This window comes from Sinohyriopsis cumingii, chromosome 3 (assembly GCF_028554795.1).
Source record: "Sinohyriopsis cumingii isolate HCF-2022 chromosome 3, ASM2855479v2, whole genome shotgun sequence".
Lineage (NCBI taxonomy): Eukaryota > Metazoa > Mollusca > Bivalvia > Unionida > Unionidae > Sinohyriopsis > Sinohyriopsis cumingii.
The window spans coordinates 137,732,191-137,754,546 of NC_142963.1; the positions used below are offsets into that span (position 1 = coordinate 137,732,191).

Genomic DNA, 22,356 nt, shown 5'->3' on the forward strand with positions numbered 1-22,356 from the left:
ACAGAACTTGAACAGAGTCTAGATAATCACAATATTACTACCTTGTATTTTCTCTGGGTTGTCGAGTGGCTTGTTGGGTGCCCAGGAAATCTGGAATGGCACCTTCATGTCTCTTGTATTGCCCAGATAGGAGAACTGAAATTGAAGATTATGCAATTCTAAACATTTTTTTTATTTTTAGAAGATGTTCTTGGGTTTAACACAATTCAAATCCTAATGCTTCTTTGTTTCTCATTTTTTTAGCTCAAACTTATTTCAACCATATTATTTTGTACTGAATCTCGCCTTGAGATTGATTATGTACATGTAGCATGAAATAGGCAAATAAAATTATCATAAAAGAATAAATTGCATGTCAGTCTAAATTTCCACATTTCTTACAGTAGGTCTAATAGTAAGATTGCTATATACTCAATCTGAAATGTTCAATACATGATCAATTGGTAATGGATAAATTGTATATGAACCTACTGACTACATTTGATCAAAAACTAAAATTAAATCTCGAATTGTAAAGTCCTAAATGTAATGGGCAATCACCTACAAAATAGCATCCCATTATGTGTAAATGCAAAGGCCTACAGCCAATCGGTAATTCACCTACCAAATGGCATCAATTATGTATAAATATACAATGGCCTACTTGCAATGGGCAATCACCTACAAAATAGCATCCCATTATGTGTAAATATGCAAAGGCCTACATGCAATGGGCAATTCACCTACCAAATGGCATCAATTATGTATAAATATGCAAAGGCCTACTTGCAAAGGGCAATTCACCTACCAAATGGCATCAATTATGTATAAATATACAAAGGTTTACTTGCAAAGGGCAATTCACCTACCAAATGGCATCAATTATGTATAAATATGCAAAGGCCTACTTGCAAAGGGCAATTCACCTACCAAATGGCATCAATTATGTATAAATATACAAAGGTTTACATGCAATGGGCAATTCACCTACCAAATGGCATCAATTATGTGTAAATGCAAAGGCCTACATCCAATGGGTAATTCACCTACCAAATGGCATCAGTTATGTATAAATATGCAAAGGCCTACATGCAATAGGCAATTCACCTACCAAATGGCATCAACTATGTGTAAACATGCAAAGGCCTACATGCAATGGGCAATTCATCTACCAACTAGCATTCATTTATGTGTAAATGCAAAGGCATACATGTGATGGGCAATTCACCTACAAAATGGCATCAAATTATGTGTAGGGGTTGCAGAGATATGGTAGTTAAAAGATGTATCAACAAAGAATTGAACCTATCAATAATGGTTAGTATTTTTAAGTCCTATCGTCCCATCATTACTATCAATCTTGAAATAAGGACGCCTGTTTATAAAGAACATAAATTTTTCTTTTAATTGTATGTCAGTGTCAACCATGATATAAAGTACACCTGTTCCGTCCAAAAAGGACAATATTTTACTTTGCTTCTCTTTATTTCATTATAATTATCAACCTTTATATAAAGGTCACCTTCCATAAAGGACAATATTTGAAGTCCCCTTTCTAAATTTTATGATCACTATGAACCTTGTTGTTGGTGGTGTTGTTGTTGTTGTAGGGTTTAACGCTATTTTTCAGCACAAGATAGGCTATACATTGTGGCCAGTATCAATGGTGTAGGAAGAACCCAGAAAAACACCAGAAAGTACCATGGACCCATCAGAAGCTACTGGCAAGCTTTATCATGTACCCACATTGGTCAAGCCCGAGACTCAAACCCAGACAGACAGAGGTCAGATATCAGTGATCTGTAATGGTCAATGCTTTAGACCACTCAGGGCCCCACTATAAACCTTGATATAAAGGACTGTATTTCAAGTCACTTTTCTTAATTTCTTTATATGAAGGACACCTGTACATACAAGAAAAGTTTGTTTTCCTATGACTGTATTTCAATGAATTTTTTGTTTATTGTACTTTTAGCTAAATAAGTTATCTTCTCTAAATGAAGTCCTTCTTCCTCAACTGAGCTGCTGTAGCTATATGATTAGAAAGCTGGACTCCTGACCTCAATAGTGCAGAGCTATGTGTTTAGAAAGTTGGACTCCTGACCCCAACAGTGCAGACCTATGTGGTTAGAAAGCTGGACTCCTGACCTCAACAGTGCAGAGCTATGTGGTTAGAAAGCTGGACTCCTGACCTCAACAGTACAGAGCTTCAATCCTGCACAGACCAGGCCTGGTTGACAGCAAAAGCCTAGCAAGGGTACTTACTCCCCCCACTGCCTCAGCATGATATAATATTGTATGTGCTGTCAAAGTTCAATCAATCAATCTTCTTTTTCATGTTATAGAAAGCATGTTACAAGAAATAACATGTTTGTGTATTGTACTTACATGTATGAGTTCACATTCAATGATGCTTTCTCCATTGGGCAGTCTCGTTACCTTGGCATTGACCTGTCTGCCATTGTTAAGATTAAAAAAACAGCTGAGCGAGGTTTGAAAATCCTGAAATAAACACAGAAATAAAGATCAAACTTGTGTAATAGGTACAAATTAGGAACAACAATATATGAATTTAAATATACCCTCTCCTCATTATAACATAATAGTTAGGGGGTTGGAGGGTCCATATGCAGGAGGGGGTTGGAGGGTCCATATGCAATAGGGGGCTGGAGGGTCCATATGCAGGAGGGGGGTTGGAGGGTCCATATGCAGGAGGGGGTTGGAGGGTCCCTATGCAATAGGGAGTTGGAGGGTCCATATGCAGGAGGGGGGTTGGAGGGTCCATATGCAATAGGGGGTTGGAGGGTCCATATGCAGGAGGGGTCAGAGGGACGAAGAATCAAAACTTGAGTCCAAACTGCTTACCACTGTATACCCATCAGCAGTAGTCATAAACTGAATTAACACATGAATGTGTTATGGGGGGGGGGGATGGCAGACAAGGCAGAATGAAACAAAACACCATCAAACATATAGTAATGATTTTAAAATTTAATTTAAATTAAATATATTTCTAACTTCACTGTGTTTGTGTATTTTTTCCAAAAATAATTTTTTAAAAAGCAAAAACATATACAGTATTTCATGTAATTTTTTGTACACAATGTTTTTAAAATTAATTTCAGTGTACAAAAAATTATATGTAAAATAAAAATTATTAATTTCTGTGTACGAAAAATTATATGTAAAATAAATAATTATCATTTTGTGGTATGAAAAATAATGGGATCATACCCAAACAAATTCCATGGAACACATGCTACTGAACAACCCAACGGCACAAACATACAAAATAAACATAACCCAATGGCACAAACATACAAAAGAAACATAACCCAATGGCACAAACATACAAAATAAACATAACCCAATGGCACAAATGTACAAAATAAACATAACCCAATGGCACAAATGTACAAAATAAACATAACCCAATGGCACAAATGTACAAAATAAACATAACCCAACGGCACAAATGTACAAAATAAACATAACCCAATGGCACAAACGTACAAAATAAACATATATTTTCTGTCTCATTCTGCTCTCAACTCAAGAATCCAATTACAATAAAAATAAAAGTACTCAAAAAGATTTTTGTTTTGTTTTTAGAGAGAGAGAGAGTGAGCATAATATTTCAGCACAAGCTCATCTGCATTTAGAGCATACTTCTTTGTAGCTGTTATGTTGTGCAAGGCTGGCAAAATGATTAAGATTGACTGAACATGTATAATGGGTATTTATTGGTAAATTGTACGCAATAATTAGACCAACAAGTAGGTCTCTGCTTTTCTTTCTTCTGTCAGCTGTCAGAAAGAAGAAAAAAATGAAAAAATACTTGGTCTATGAAACGCTCTCAGTCCATGTTGTCAAGAAACTAAGTGCAACTTGTATACCTACAGCAACAATCTCATTTTCAAATTATAATAAAATATATACAGACCTTAAAAACATGTTTTAGTTAATGCGCATGCATGTGTGTGTGAGAGAGAGAGAAATTTTGTTAGTGTACTAGACTATTTATTCAGGTCAGTTTTTAATTGTAGCTTTTGCAAAGAGAAAAAAGACTATTTATTAGGTCAGTTTTTAATTGTAGCTTTTACAAAGAGAAAAAAGACTATTTATTCAGGTCAGTTTTTATTTGTAGCTTTTGCAAAGAGAAAAAAGACTATTTATTCAGGTCAGTTTTTAACTGTAGCTTTTGCAAAGAGAAAAAAGACTATTTATTCAGGTCAGTTTTTAACTGTAGCTTTTGCAAAGAGAAAAAAGACTATTTATTCAGGTCAGTTTTTAACTGTAGCTTTTGCAAAGAGAAAAAAGACTATTTCCAGTTACCTGACAATTGTGATAATCCTCATGCATTAGGACATAACTATATTCCATTATCAATAAACACAACTATATTTCATTATCAATAAACACAACTATATTCCATTATCAATAAACACAACTATATTCCATTATCAATAAACACAACTATATTCCATTATCAATAAACACCTCTAAATCAAAAATTAATTCTTGTTTTAATTATGATATATATTGTTACAACAACCACATTGATATGCATTGTTATTTGCACACATAATTAAATATGCTTAGAGCTCTGGTTAGTCCAGCTGAAACCGGATAGAGGGCAAGATGTGACAAAAGAGATCAAATCAGTGAGGCTGCCATAAGGGAACTGAGGCTCTTTAGGGAAATGAAAATCTGTCAATGTGCTATTGAGACCATTGTTCGAACTCGCCAATAACGACAATAATAGAGTGGTATATAGTAGAATAGAGTCCGTGACTTTCAAATTGACAATAGAAAATGACAAGGATTTTATAATTTATTTGTGTATGACCATATTAAACAATAACACTTGTTCATCATTGGTCTGTGGTCTTCACTTACGCATGTACTCAGATGTAATTTATGTTGCATAAGAAAACATCACAGGGCTTCCAAACTCATTTTAAAATGCATGTGATGCTTCATTACGGTGACGAACTTAATAACAAAACTAATTAATGATAATTAAGGATTATGTTCTGTGAAGGCCTCTGTCCAGTTCTTAATAACACCAGCAGATATTATAATGACAGTATGAGAGCTTATGCATCAATCATTGTATTTTCTCACCAACAATTCATTATCAGTTTTTGTAAAAACGAAATGGCTACACGGTATCTTCAATCATTTCTGCAAACGTAAATCTTTCTCAGTAGAAATGTTACGTCCGATAATTTAAAATATTTTTCGAAAAATACAAAGTGATATGTATGAAAAAATAAGATACATTTAAAAAATGAATAATTTGATAAATTCATTTTGCAACGAAAATTACAGGGTGTGAAAAAATACATAAAATACAGTAATACAAATTTTCATTTTGTTTTCTTTCAGCCCACATGTCTTATATTTGACATGTAAATTTATTTAGCTAATTCATTTTTAAAAGTCTCAATTTTACATTTTATCTTCTCCCAATTTTTTTCATTCTGGTCACTGGGTCTGTAGAAGTATGATTCTATCTGGTATTGCATTATAAAAGAGTTCAATAAAATGAGGGAGGGCTTACCATTTTCTCAGACAAGAGTCATGTGTCATCATAATTGAGACACAAACCCCAATTTTTTTAATGTTAATTTTCACAAGAGTAATTTGCTGACAACTGCAGTGAAGGCTAGAAGGAAAAAGCATTGACTCTTGCTTAGACAACTTATAAAGGACCTGAGTAATTTATGTGGACAATCCCTGACCTAAGTAATTTATGTGGACAATCCCTGACCTAAGTAATTTATGTGGACAATCCCTGACCTAAGTAATATCCCTGACCTGAGTCATTTATATGGATGATCCTTGACCTAAGTAATTTATGTGGACAATCCCTGACCAGAGTAGTTTATAGAGATCATCCCTGACCTGAGCAATTTATATGGATGATCCTTGACCTGAGTAATTTATATGGATGATCCCTGACCTGAGTAATTTATATGGATGATCCTTGACCTAAGTAATATCCATGACCTGAGTAATTTATATGGATGATCCCTGACCTGAGTAATTTATATGGATGATCCTTGACCTGAGTAATTTATATGGATGATCCCTGACCTAAGTAATATCCATGACCTGAGTAATTTATATGGATGATCCCTGACCTGAGTAATTTATACCAACAATCCCTGACCTGAGTAATTTATACGGACAATCCCTGACCTGAGTAATTTATATGGATGATCCTTGACCTGAGTAATTTATATGGATGATCCCTGACCTAAGTAATTTATATGGATGATCCCTAAGTAATATCCCTGACCTGAGTCATTTATATGGATGATCCTTGACCTGAGTAATTTATATGGATGATCCTTGAGTAATTTATATGAACAATATCTGACCTGAGTAATTTATATGAACAATCCCTGACCTGAGTAATTTATATGGACAATCCCTGAGCTGAGTAATTTATATGGCCTGAGTAATTGATATGAACAATCCCTTACATGAGCAATTTATATCGACAACCTCTACAAGAAAACATACAAGTACAATAGATTTGATGCTTAATCTGTTTGTAATTCTCTGTATATATTTAAATGGTTGTTGGCCACAAGGAAGTTAATTTTGTATACTAACTGTATATTTATTATTAATAGTAACATTATTATTATTATTACTACATCATTTTTCCATGTTATTTTTGTTATGACTGGTACCATACTAAACATTGAAACTGTCTGTTTTATAGATGAAGCTAACAATGGTAACAGATAACAATGATATGGAATGAAAATGCAGTCTTACCTCTAGGTTTAATGCTGACACAACAATTTTTTTGTCAGTCTCAGATGGAACAAATATCTCTATCTCAATGGATTGGATGCGAGGACATAACTGAGGCCCTTCGTTGTGACTTGAAAGAACTGGAGGCTTCACCTAAAATGGAATAAATAGGTTTTAATTTAAAAATCTTAAAATCAAATTACCTAAAAACAGCAACAAATCTCAATTAAATTTAGATTTTTAAATCTAAAAAACTTGGATTGTTCATTTTGGTGAATTCATTCATATTTGTGGAATCAACATTGAAGTCAAATTCATTGTTTGGGAAGAGGGTCCTATTATTTTCACAAAGTGATCATTAATATTCATTAGGTCTTTAAATGTGTGGTTTGTGAAAGCTGTAAAATTAAAAAAAATTGATAACCACAAAATTTACAGTAATTCGAATAATAATATGCTTGCTGAAGAAACATTGCTTTGTAACAGGAAGTGAATTGACAATAAAAGTCTTAATTCAATCAAAAATACTTGCAGGAACATGTTATTCTGACAAAATGGGACCAAATTAAATTTAGGTGGACTGCAATGGTATTGAGTCCTAATTAGGGCCAAAGATTGGATGGGTGTGTGTGTGTGTGTGACATCAACTGGGTGATTGTCTTATTTACATCACATAAATTTCTTCTATTAAACAGTAGATAGGACTAAACTAAACTTTGGGGGTTGCTGCAAAATGTTTTAATGTGCTAAAATAAATCTGGCATGACAACAATAATATGGACTTGGTTCTACAGCTAAAATCAACATGGATCAATAAATAATATGGACTTATTCTACAGCTGAAATCAACATAGATCGATAATACTGTGAAGACACTATTTTTCTCAAGTGCTAAAATGAATATTCGAATAAGATAATTTTTGGGCAAATATTCAAATCAAAAACTGATCTTCAGATATTCAAAGTATCCTTTATTTATGAATGTGTCCACTTTTAATGTAACTTACTCAAACTCTGAGACACCCCATGTGATATTCAGTGTGACCATACACTGTGTTCCTGTAAAGCTGGCTACTTTGATAGTAACCATGGGCAACCACTTGGTGCTATATGTGAATACCCTGAATTGTGTTGCCAGGGCAGAAAATCTTTGTGATAACTGCCATACATACAACAATGACACATTACTGCCACCACTAGTACTAACATCTTTGAAGAGAATCATAAATTTGTTAATTGTTTGAAATGTTAAAAGTTTACTACAGTTCACAAGGAATTTACTGTTATGGTTCTGTTTCTTTCCCATGCTACTTATTATCATATGGAATTAAAAAAATGTTTTAAATTTTTTACTTGGTTTTGATAAACAAATGCAGTATATCGAGAAAAAGTTTGTTAGAAGTCTGTTATTAATGGTGTTGTCTTCTTTATAATTCCCATGAAGATCACTTAAGTAACGTAAAGATCATGATATGACTAGTTTTACATAAAACAGTATTAATACAAATAACTATAAAATCAAAACTTTAACAAGCTTTCTGAATTTTGAAGTGCTGACTCAGAAAGGTCACCTGATCTGATCCATTTGTCAAACAAAAATTCCCAACCTTGAGTCTGAACACTTCTGATCAGCTGTCACTTGGAAGTTACATTAAAAATACAGTGAACAGCCAAGTTACATTAAAAATATAGTGAACAGCCAAGTTTTCCAAAACAATCGTCTACGAATTTTATGGCAATAAACTTTTATGGAGATAGAAAAGCACAATTTTTCTTGGGTACAAATTTCGTGGATTTCATGGCAGCTACAAGTCACAAATTGAAAGATCTAATCAAAAATAATCTTTCCATGAATAAAATAGACCCCTTCTTCAATCTAAGAATTGAGGTTTTAACAAAAACACAAATCTTCTTAAAATCATGAAAATTGATAATCATGAAAATAAATGAATTCTCTGTATTCTAAAATCAAATTAGTCAACCTGTAGTATAAAATACAATTCAACGAAACCGTGTCATCAATCTGATAAAATCTACTGTATTCACGGAGAGATCCTTGTTCATCAGGCCTATTGTATTCCATGGAGAGATTATGTCATGTCTATTGTATTCATGTAAAGATTACTGTACACCAGGTCTATTGTATTCATGTAAAGATTACTGTACACCAGGTCTATTGTATTCATGGAGAGATCCTTTTTCATCAGGCCTATTGTATTCAATGGAAAGATTATGTCATGTCTATTGTATTCATGTAAAGATTACAGTACACCAGGTCTATTGTATTCATGTAAAGATTACACTAGGTCTGTTGTATTCATGTAAAGATTACTGTACACCAGGTCTATTGCATTAATGTAAAGATTACACCAGGTCTATTGTATTCATCTAAAGATTACTGTACACCAGGTCTATTGCATTCATGTAAAGATTACACCAGGTCTATTGTATTCATGTAAAGATTACACTAGGTCTATTGTATTCATGTAAAGATTACTGTACACCAGGTCTATTGCATTCATGTAAAGATTACACCAGGTCTATTGTATTCATGTAAAGATTACTGTACACCAGGTCTATTGCATTCATGTAAAGATTACACTAGGTCTATTGTATTCATGTAAAGATTACTGTACACCAGGTCTATTGCATTCATGTAAAGATTACACCAGGTCTATTGTATTCATGTAAAGATTACACCAGGTCTATTGTATTTCATGAAAAGATTACACCAGGTCTATTGTATTCATGTAAAGATTACACTAGGTCTACTGTATTTCATGGAGAGATCCTTGTTCATCAGGTCTATTGTATTTCATGAAAAGATTATTGTTCATTAGGTCTACTGTATTTCATGGAAAGATTATTGTTCATTAGGTCTATTGTATTTCATGGAAAGATTATTGTTCATTAGGTCTATTGTATTTCATGGAAAGATTATTGTTCATTAGGTCTACTGTATTTCATGGAAAGATTATTGTTCATTAGGTCTATTGTATTTCATGAAAAGATTATTGTTCATTAGGTCTTTTGTATTTCATGGAAAGATTATTGTTCATTAGGTCTATTGTATTTCATGGAAAGATTATTGTTCATTAGGTCTATTGTATTTCATGGAAAGATTATTGTTCATCAGGTTATTGTATTTCATGGAAAGATAATTACAAGATTGTCTTAATATAATATTGGATGACTTACATTTTTCCCCAAGACCAGCCTGTTGTCTGGACAGCCACTGGTGTCAAAGGTGCACATGTGGTTGTTGATGCACCAAGTGCAAGGGAAATCACTCAGTGTGCAGCTTGTGCATCTGGGGAAAAAAATAAAAAAAATAATTTGTGAGATAATAGTCATATGTGTGCTAATGAATTCCATGAGTGAAATGGAGAACAAAACACTTATTTTGACACCACCACCCATTGTTTTGGAGGGGATGGTACACAATACAAATGTTTCTAATATAATGTATTAGACGACTTCTTTCTGGAGCTCAATATGTTTTCAAAAATGAAAATTGCATACCAGGGCCCAGCAACGTGGAATCAATTGCACATAGAACTTATAGACACAAAGACACAGTGATCACATTCAAAAGGGCTCTCAAAACTCACTTATTTCTACTGCAAGAACAAACTTAAAGACCTAATAATGTTTCCTACCTGAAATATTCTCAGCATGTTTTTTTAATTTTTTAACGTTTTTTCTAATTTCATGGTGTTTGTTTTTGTAATAATATTATGTGTTTTTTATCTTACAGATGTTGTCTAATGTTGTAAAGAGCTTAGAGCTTCTAAAGATTAGGCGCTGTAGAAAGTCCTCATTATTATTATTATAATAAGGAAAAAAATTGAAGTCAAGCACACCCAACACGTAAATACCAGGGTTTTGATTAATTTGATTCACGCTTGTATAATACAGTAAAAAAAATAATATTAACCATCTTATGTCACTTGTTTAGGCTCGAATAAACAGTAACACAAGAAAGAGTAAAAACAACACGCTTTAAAAAAAATACAATTTATTTCCCTGGAAATAAATTCTGTAAAAATGAAAAAATATGAACTTACAGTTTTATAGAATCAAATCCAAAAATAATCCAAGAATACAATTTTAGTAGTCCTAATAACAAAATGTTCATCTGATTTCAAGTTCGAATCCCGACGAAGAATCCAAGATGGAAGACGATGACGTATGCTGCAATCTGTAGTGTTGAAGTCAACAGTTCCTTGTAGAAACAAGAATTATCACTCTGGTTTTGGATAGCTAAATAAATTTTTATAAAATACTGTCCTGGTTCAACAATATTACATGAGCACACCTAATTTCCAGAAAAATAACAGAATTCTTCTGAATCCAAGTAATTTCAAATAATTCCAATCCAAGTAATTTGAAATAACTCCAAACAGCACAACATACAACTTCCAGAGTAACAGCCCTGCTTCTACTGAGAATAATTTTCCAAAACAGAGGTTATATGGTCTTTAAAAATTTAAACAAAGGGTCACTTGACCATGTTCTTGGAGCTCATAGAAATTAAGTACTTGTTAAAGGTCACATACACCCAGTGTGATCCTGACAAAAACCAATAATTTTACTCCAAGAAATAAAAAATAAAAAATTGATTACATCTTAAACACAAAGTCCCATCAGGACCTCCACAACAACCAATCATTTTAAAATAAAGATAGAGCTTGTTAACGTAGTTGCTCCAAATTTTGAAACAAGGTCAGGATTAAGATCAACACCTGGTGTTTATAAACTAACAGTCAAGGTCAAACTATTTTCTGAAAAAGTATCATCTTGAGTGAATAAATTTACATTACAATATCATGTAATGAAAAATAAATTTTTTTAAAACTGACAATTAAATTGAAATAAATATGTATTAAATCAGATATAATTAAATCAAATATACATAACAACCAATATATATAAACCTTTGTCAAGCCAACAGCCTGTCTGAATGTCAAGTATTAACCAATATATTAATCACTGTACAACCAATGACCTGTCTGAATGTCAAGTATTTACCAATATATAAACCACTGTACAACCAATGACCTGTCTGAATGTCAAGTATTAACCAATATACAACTCACTGTACAACCAATGACCTGTCTGAATGTCAAGTATTAACCAATATACAACTCACTGTACAACTAATGACCTGTCTGAATGTCAAGTATTAACCAATATACAACTCACTGTACAACTAATGACCTGTCTGAATGTCAAGTATTAACCAATATACAACTCACTGTACAACCAATGACCTGTCTGAATGTCAAATATTAACTAATATACAACTCACTGTACAACTAATGACCTGTCTGAATATCAAGCAATATAACATATATAATGATCATATCACAAACAGACAGACACATACACACACACACACACACACATATATATATATATATATATATATATATATATATATACATATATATACACACACAAACAGACCGACCCACCCAAAGCGATTTGTCTTTTTCCTGGTAAATGCAGTAGTCCCTGCTGATTATAACATTGTCCATGGGAGCCATAGAGTATATTATGTTATTAAGAGAAGACCTTATAATACAGTATATGATACAGTACTCTTTGCTGATTATAACATTGTCCATGGGAGTCATAGAGTATATTATGTTATTAAGAAAGACCTTATAATACAGTATATGATACAGTACTCTTTGCTGATTATAACATTGTCCATGGGAGTCATAGAGTATATTATGTTATTAAGAGAAGACCTTATAATACAGTATATGATACAGTACTCTTTGCTGATTATAACATTGTCCATGGGAGCCATGGAGTATACTACGTTATTAAGAAAACACCTTATAATACAGTATATGACACAGTACTCCCTGCTGATTATAACATTGTCCATGGGAGCCATGGAGTATACTACGTTATTAAGAAAACACCTTATAATACAGTATATGACACAGTACTCCCTGCTGATTATAACATTGTCCATGGGAGTCATAGAGTATATTATGTTATTAATACAACACCTTATAATACAGTATATGATACAGTACTCTTTGCTGATTATAACATTGTCCATGGGAGCCATGGAGTATACTACGTTATTAAGAAAACACCTTACAATACAGTATACGACACAGTACTCCCTGCTGATTATAACATTGTCCATGGGAGTCATAGAGTATATTATGTTATTAAGAGAAGACCTTATAATACAGTACATGACACAGTACTCTCTCATTATAACACTATCCATGGGAGCCACTGAGTATACTATGTTATTAAGAGAACTTATAATACAGTGTATGATACAGTACTCCCTCATTATAACACTGTCCAAAGAAGCCATGCTGTATACCGCCTTACAGTAAATCTGTCTTTGAACATGAAGAATATCATAAACCAGTACCTTATAGTGAGAGTGCTGTATATTAATTGTCCTTCCAGTGATTAGTAACATTTGTTGTTTGTAAAACTGGTTTTCAACCGAGGTAAACGTAAAAACAGTTTGAAATCTATATCAGTACTGGAATTTTAAAAAATTAAAAATTTCAAGAAACTGTGGTGATGTCTGACAAATATAGTGATGACTTTATTATACCATGAAACAATGACTAACTGGATTCAGAACATCCCTTCTATTTTTTCTCAAAGATTCAGTACACAAATTTAACAAGGAATTCATTATCAATCCAATATCTTTATTATGTCTTGATGGCTGCATTCAACAAGTTTAATGATGAATTCATTATCAATCTTATATCCTTATTATTCTTTCATAGTTGCATTCAACAAGTTTAACAATTATCAATCCAATATCTAGGTAACAATAATTAAACTTCTGAGATCTCAAGTGATTTTTATTCCTGTGCTGCTTCCTTCTTCAATCAAATATACAAATTGCTGAAACAATGCTACCAATTTAGAAAACAGCCATTACAGGCCTCTAACATTCTGTCCTATACAATACTACCGACTGATGTAACAGCCATTACAGGCCTCTAAGATTCTGTGCTATATTACCGACTGATGTAACAGCCATTACAGGCCTCTAAGATTCTGTGCTATATTACCGACTGATGTAACAGCCATTACAGGCCTCTAAGATTCTGTGCTATACAATACTACCGACTGATGTAACAGCCATTACAGGCCTCTAAATTCTGTGCTATACAATACTACCGACTGATGTAACAGCCATTACAGGCCTCTAAATTCTGTGCTATATTACAATACTACCGACTGATGTAACAGCCATTACAGGCCTCTAAGATTCTGTGCTATATTACCGACTGATGTAACAGCCATTACAGGCTTCTAAACATTCTGTGCTATACAATACTACCGACTGATGTAACAGCCATTACAGGTCTCTAAGATTCTGTTATACAATACTATCGATTAATTGAATGGCCATTACAGGCCTATAAGATTCTGTTATAAAATAATATCAATTAATGGAATGGCCATTACAGACCAAGATAGAACAGCTGCATGAGCCAATAAAAGCCTTTAAAATTATGTCCTACAATAAAAAAAAACTAAATACAGAAACAGAAAGAATATTTTGGAATCCCTAAATAAAATGTCTTGATTTTATTTTAATATTTTTAGGATTTTATTTTTGAAATTTAAAAAAATCCATACTATAATTCTTTAGTATATTATTGCCCAACTTAATCAAGATAATCAATTATATTTACCAAAAAATGAACACTGTCAAACTCTGCCTAAGAATTTCATATTCAAATATTTAGACACTGAACTGCCACAGGGAAAAAACAATCGTGCTTTATTACAATTCAATCACCTCACTGTTGGACAGCTAATGTTGGAGGTCACAGGAAAACTATAGAAAAAGTAGGTTCATTCATATTTAAAAAAAAAAAAATTAAACCACAAGGAGGCTGAAAGTAGCTGGAAAGTCCAATGATCACATTGCAATTAGACAGGAAATAGCCAGTATGTGGATTTGTTGGTGATTAATGGGCAGAACTTTAAAATGATGGAGTTTTCATTATGTTGCCATGGTAAACCTATTTTAAGGCAAATTTACCAGAGATGCAAGTAGTATTAAGTTGTTGCCAACCAATCTGACAACAAAACAAAAGAACTGATCAAGATTAAAAAGATACCTCCACATGTTTAAAACTAGATTTTGAGTAGTCAAACATTTTCAAGATTAGGCCCCTTGCATCAATGATAAGCTAATTTTCAAGGTTAGGCCCTTGCATCAATGATAAGCTTATGCATGTAACATGAACTCTGGCTGATGGTACATGATCACCTAGTTTATTTCACTTTTCTTCATTTATTACTTAAAAGAACTGAAATGGAAAATTCGCTGCTGATGATATCAAGTCAAATTCCTTTGACAATGAGGTATAGACCCCATTTTTCAAATTCCTTTGTATGACAATGATGTTCAGATCCCATTTTTTTTTTAAAATTGTATGATTAATGTCAAGTTCAGACTCCATTTTTCAAATTCTTTTGTCCAACAGTGAGGTTAACACCCCATTTTTCAAATTCTGTTGTATGACTGAGGTTGACACACCATTTTTCAAAATTCCTTTGTATGACAGTGAGCTTCAGATCTGAATTTTTAAATTCCTTTGCTGGAGAGGTTCAGACCCCATTCTTCAGGGACACATCCAACAAGGGAGATTAAACTGTATATAGTGAAACCACTGTCCCCCCCCCAAAAAAAAAAATTGTATTCTATTTCATTACCTATGGATTAAGAGGGAATCTACACACAAAAAAGTGTTACAAACATTACACAAGGAAATAAGTTCCCTGAAAGTCGAGTTCTCTTGGAAAAATGGAGTGCTCACTAACTAGGAAAGTTATTTAATTAAAAACTGTTTTTCTCCAAAAAATGACAATGTATATTGTGAAAATATCATAAAATTTGATGAAAAATGTTAAAGTTATATTGATTTAAAATTTGATGTTATATAATACAAACAACATAGGTGACTGACTGTGCTCCCAACTGACCCACTTGATTGAACTCGAGGAGAGAAAATCATCCCATCAATGGAGCTGACACTATAATGGCCTAAAAGAATTTCCAGAAATTCAAGATATGACAGTTTTTTCTTTTTAAATGCCAAGTGTTGAAACTATCTCTGAAATCCTTCAAGAGTAACAAAATTTTCAAATTAGCTGCTGTGATAGATATACTGGATGTCAAATTGCTGCCATTTTCAAATAGGACCAACAAACATTCTGAGATATCTTCTGGCAGAAACCCCATGGTGATACGCCTTTACAGTTGGAGGAATAATAATAACAAGATTTTCAAGTTGGCTGACATGATGGCCATATTTAATATCTGATTGGCACCACTGCCATTGAAGACCAACTAGACACCATATAAAGTCTTTTGGTGAAAGGACAAAGTCGGCATTATCCGACATGTAGACGGAGTAGTGATAATATTTTCAAGATGGTCATAACATAAGTTAGATCATCAACAATAACATTTATAACCAACTAGACATCAGAACAAGTATGTCAGTTTAAAAGTAATGTTTATATCACCATTAATTCAGGATAGATTATAAGTGACAATATATTCAAGATGGCCACCATGGCTGTCATATAGGATTTCTGAGCTGAACCATTTTCATTCAAGCCCAAAGAGAAATCATAAAAAAAGTCATTTAGGAAAAGAACCATATTGATATGACCATCCATTCAGGAGGAGTAATGATAACAAGATTTTCAATATAGCTACTGTGGTGGCCATACCAGATAACAAGATTTTCAATATAGCTACTGTGGTGGCCATACCGGATAACAAGATTTTCAATATAGCTACTGTGGTGGCCATACCGGATAACAAGATTTTTAATATAGCTACTGTGGTGGCCATACCGGATAACAAGATTTTCAATATAGCTACTGTGGTGGCCATACCGGATAACAAGATTTTCAATATAGCTACTGTGGTGGCCATACTGGATAACAGATTGGCACCATTTTCATTTAGGGCAAACTTTATAGTCATCACAGCAAGTCTTTTAGAGAAAATTCCATGTTGTCAAGGTCATCCATTCAGGATGACTAGTGGAAACAAGACTGTTAATATTGGATATCAGACTGGCATCATTTTCATATAGAACCAAGTGGACATTATAAGAAGTCTTTCACTGAAATCCCATGTTGCTATGGCCATCCATTCTTGAATAGTTGTTGTTGTTACAGGGTTTAAAGCCATCTATCAGCACAAGATAGGGTATACATGGCTGCCAATATAAATGGTGGAGGAAGGAGCTGGGAAAACCTCAGAAAGAACCACCGACCCACGAAAAGCTACTGGTACTTGAGGAGTAGTAACAAAAAGATAACAGTTCTACAAATGTAAAATGGATAGCTGCACATAAACTTTAGGAAAGAAAAAAATTAAAATGATTGTCAACATGAAGTTCAAGATGATCCATCACAAATGGTAAGGATGTTAAAATTCTGTAAAAGCTATATAAAATAAAAATAATAGTACAACATGCAACTTCTTTGTTCACCTTGCCATACCAAACAAATCTCAAGGGATATTATTTTCATTGCTTTCCTCTGTGTTTGACACAATTGGCAATGACTATGTTTAGCCCTATTAAGCTGCACTTTCTTTAATGAACTATTTCTCGACCAGATCTGACCGGGAATCAATATTTCATGGTACAATCAGATTTCAATGTAATATTTTCAAGCACTTAGAATAAAACAGTTAATAAATATTAACAGATCAATACACTGAAAATATTATCAGCCACAGAACATCTTATCAGAGAGAACAGTCTGTAGCTCAAGCTACAAATGGAAAGGAAATCAGTTGCATGCACATTATGTAGCTTGAGTTACACATGGAAAGGAAATCAGCTGCATGCACATTATGTAGCTTGAGTTACACACTGAAAGGAAACCAGTTGCATCCACACTTTGTAACTCTACTCAAGCTACACAAGGAAGGAAACCAGTTGCATCCACACTTTGTAACTCAACTCAAGCCACACAAGGAAGGAAACCAGTTGAATCCACACTTTGCAACTCAACTCAAGCCACACAAGGAAGGAAACCAGTTGAATCCACACTTTGTAACTCTACTCAAGCCACACAAGGAAGTATAAAGTGATAAAGATTATCCATTTCCTCTACAGTACCACAAACATTATCATTGTGAGACCTACTTGATTGAAAGCCATGATCACTTTATTACCACAGACCTTATCATTGTGAGACGTGCTTGATATGCACGATCACTTTTTTACCATGAACCTTGTCATTGAGAAGGCTGACTGACTCAGATGATTACTGGTTCTACATTACCACAAACAATGTCACTGAAAGGATGACTGACTCAGATGACTACCAGTTTTACATTACCACAAACAATGTCACAGAAAGGATGACTAACTCAGATGATTACTGGTTCTACATTACTACAAACAATGTCACTGAAAGGATGACCAACTCTGATGATTACTGGTTCTACATTACCACAAATAATGTTACTGAAAGGATGACCAACTTAGATGATTACTGGTTCTACATTACCACAAACAATGTCACTGAAAGGATGACCAACTCAGATGATTACTGGTTCTCCATTACCACAAATAATGTCACTGAAAGGATGACTGACTCAGATGATTACTGGTTCTACATTACCACAAACAATGTCACTGAAAGGATGACTGACACTGATAATTAATAGTACTACACTACTACAAACAAAATTTTAACAGTTGGAGGTCAAGTGACCTTGGGAATTAATATTATACTTCAATGTACTTTGCATAGGGTTCAAGTTTAAAAAAGAAGAATTTCCCAGGTATTCCTCACTTGTTTATAATCATGGCTTTTTAAAAAAGACCTTGTATATCTTCGGTATTACTGAAAGAACTTATAATTCCCTTTATTTTAGTGCATGATTGATGGGTGTAATATAGGTTATAGAGGATACAGCTTGGCCTAACTTCTGATGTGCACCTTTCAAAAAACTACTAGTTCTATTTGGTCATTTTTACTTCCGGGAATTCAAAGGTAAATGGTAAAGAGCTGATGAATTTTTAAATAACTTTTTAAATAACTTTTTTAAGAACTTTTATAAATTTTGAAAGTCATTCATTGCACTTTCAGAAGTTTGTACTGCTTACTCTGGCAATATTTATTTTCCCTTTCTTAAGAACTACTAAAGCTTGTGTAATTTGGACTAATTCAGGCTGATTATGTGAGCATATGAGAGCTGCCATTTTAGTCAGCATTGTCCTTAGATCATTAACGATTTCCACAAAAACAATATGTGAAGAAATTTCAGCCACAGTACATGAAAGCAGGATAGAGGCATGCCAACATTATCTCCAATGTACATGTTGCAAAGGCAAACAACTTCACCTTAAACCTGTCACTCTGTCAGAGTACATAATATCCGTAGACCACCACCCAAGTTCCCCTTGTAAAACTGGAATGAGGCTTTCCCAAAATTCAGAAAAGTGATTTGATTGGTTGATGAGATGACATGTATAATTTCCTTGGCTAATTTAGACACACCTCCTGCATTGGCATCTCTTTATAAGTAATGTTCATGTTATCCATTTAGGCTTATAAAATAATTTTGGCTTCAAGAATGCAGAAAGTTTGTCAATATAAATTCTGGGATAGGCCGAGATGTCTTTGTAGCCTCGCTTCTACAAAGTTTGACTGAAGCATCTTCAGTCGGTAACAGTTATCAATAATGTCCTATACCTGACCCCACAGTCACACACAAGTCTGGCTGGCTGAGACTAGAAAGCTAAGTTGCAAAGAGGCTTGGTTTTTAAAATTTTCACAGTCCTGCTTGCTTTTCAGTCATGGTCAATATAGTGGCTTGACAGTCTTTGGTAATCTGAGACAATGAAGAACAATTATTCATCTTGAGTTCTGTTATTTTCATTGTTGCTCTTTCAATTTTAGTCCTGAATAAAAAGTTGCTATCTTGTCAAGGCACATATAAATTCATTAACCTAGAATGAATTAATTAAGATGAATATTCTGCCCTGCTTGATGCATTATAAAATTGTTGTTTATCACCCTCAGTAAACCATGATACATAATGAAAAGTACTCTGATGATATCCACACTAATTATACAATTGTAAAGTCCTGGATTAAAAGTCACTAGATTACTTTCAGGATTTGGCAGGTACAGTGTGAGGTTGGTACTAGTTAAGTTCAGGGTTCAATTAACACAGAAAATAAGCATACATGTAATAAATAGTCCATAACCATGGGTGATAAAGGGATGAGTTGATGTTTGAGCCAACCTTCTCAGCTGTAGTCACTGAAACTTGAAACCATGCACACATGGTAAAATGTTTTCATCAGACTAGTGGTTTAGTGTTTTATATTGACTGATGAGATTCTATGCACTAGTGTTGATTAACAAACAAAAATGATTAAAATTTTCTGTGGGTCTCCTTAGAATGTGACTCCGAACAATGTATGGTTCCTGTTGCAATTAAGAAACTTTCCAAATGGAATAAATTTTATCTCTAAGATTAGAAGAGAATTATTTCAACTGCTGTTGATGATGAGTTCTGCATGCAAGCAGTTCCCACCTCATAAGATTTTATTAAGTCAATACTGTCAAATGCAGAAATAAATGATGTAAAGCAGATCCGAGTCATGTAGCCTTCATCGATAAAAATCCAATGTACAATTCTACAATGAGACATTCCCTAGAATTATTAGGTAATTTTGCAAATATTTCCAAATTTAAATTCATAACTTCTACCATGCCACAATCAATTCAAGACAAAATTCAGTTTGTTATCTGATACTGCACAACTGTATAGAAGCACAAGACCCTGATTGCATGACACACAAAAATAATTATATCACAGTACAAGACCCAGAAGTGCCATGTTATAACACAAATTATATGAAAGCACAGTATCCAGATGTGCCATGATATAACACAATTATATGAAAGCACAAGATCCAGATGTGCCATGATATAAGAAACACAAATGAAAGCACAAGTCCCAGATGTGCCATGATATAACACAATTATATGAAAGCACAAGACACAGATGTGCCATGGTATAAGAAACACAAATAAAAGCACAAGTCACTGATGTGCCACAATAAAACAAACACAATTATATGAAAGCACAAGACCCCCCCTCCCCCAGATGTACCATTATATAACAAACACAACTGTCTGGAAGTACAAGACCCAGATGTGCCATTACATAATGAATACAACAGTATGGAAGCACAAGACCCATATGTGCCATGACATAATGAACACATTTGTATGGAAGCACAAGACCCAGATGTGCCATTACATAATGAATACAACAGTATGGAAGTACAAGACCCATATGTGCCAAGACATAATGAACACAGCTGTAGGAAGTACAAGACCCAGATGTACCATGATATAACAAGCACAGCTTCATGGAAACATAAGAATAAATGTGCCATTACATAATGAATACAACAGTATGGAAGTACAAGACCCATACGTGCCAAGACATAATGAACACAGCTGTAGGAAGTACAAGACCCAGATGTGCCATGATATAACAAGCACAGTTTCATGGAAACATAAGAATAAATGTGCCATAACATAATGAACACAGCAGTATGGAAGCACAAGACCCAGATGTGCCATGACATAATGAACACATTTGTATGGAAGCACAAGAGCCAGATGTGCCATGATATAAAAACAGATGTGCCATTACATAATGAATACAACAGTATCGAAGCACAAAGCCCAGATGTGCCATGACATAAGAACACATTTGTATGGAAGCACAAGACCCAGATGTGCCATGACATGATGAACAGATTCAGGTCTATGCATTCATTCTGCTTATTATTTCAATTTAATAGTGTAGACTCTGATATCATAGTGCATAGTGTTGACTCTAATATCATAGTACATAGTCTAGACTGATATCATAGTGCATAGTGTAAACTGATATCAGTGCATAATGTTGACTCTGATATCACAATGAATAGTGTAAACTTATATCACAGTACATAGTGTTGACCCTGGTATCATAGTGCACAATGTTAACCTTATTATCACTGCACAGTGTTAACTGTTATTGTATTGCACAGTGCTGGTATTATACTGCACAGTGTTAACTGTTATTGTATTGCACAGTGCTGGTATTATCACTGCACAGTGTTAACTGTTATTGTATTGCACAGTGCTGGTATTATACTGCATAGTGTTGACTGATATAGTGCAGTGTAGACACTGATATCATAGTGCATAGTGTTGACTCTGATATAGAGCATAGTGTTGACTCTGATATCATAGTGCATAGTGATGACTGATATTGTAGTGCAATATTCAAATGCAGATTTGCATCAATGTTGTTTGCACTTGTTAAACAAAGATAAATACAGTGATGAAATTAATGACTAGACAATTTTGCATATGAAATTTAAGAAGTCATACACAACAGAAACGGCTCAATGCTATAACATTAGGAACTCTTGGTTCACATACTCCTTGGAAATTTGTAAATCATTTTGTCAGCACACTTGACTTATCATGCAATTACGAAGGCTGTCATATTGTTCACATAACTGCATG

The 22,356-nt window shown here is 33.7% G+C and overlaps 1 protein-coding gene across 1 annotated transcript in view; it reads right to left on the minus strand.

Annotated features, from left to right (window-relative positions):
- LOC149803939 (plexin-A1-like) overlaps window positions 1-22,356 on the minus strand; it is a 444,256-nt gene that overhangs the window by 116,612 nt on the left and 305,288 nt on the right. The window contains exons 9-12 of the mRNA XM_089953750.1: window positions 9,952-10,063; window positions 6,775-6,906; window positions 2,368-2,481; window positions 42-135 (exon numbers count right to left, since the gene is read on the minus strand). Of these exons, the coding sequence (XP_089809876.1) occupies window positions 42-135; window positions 2,368-2,481; window positions 6,775-6,906; window positions 9,952-10,063 (452 nt within the window). The remainder of the gene's footprint in view (window positions 1-41; window positions 136-2,367; window positions 2,482-6,774; window positions 6,907-9,951; window positions 10,064-22,356) is intronic.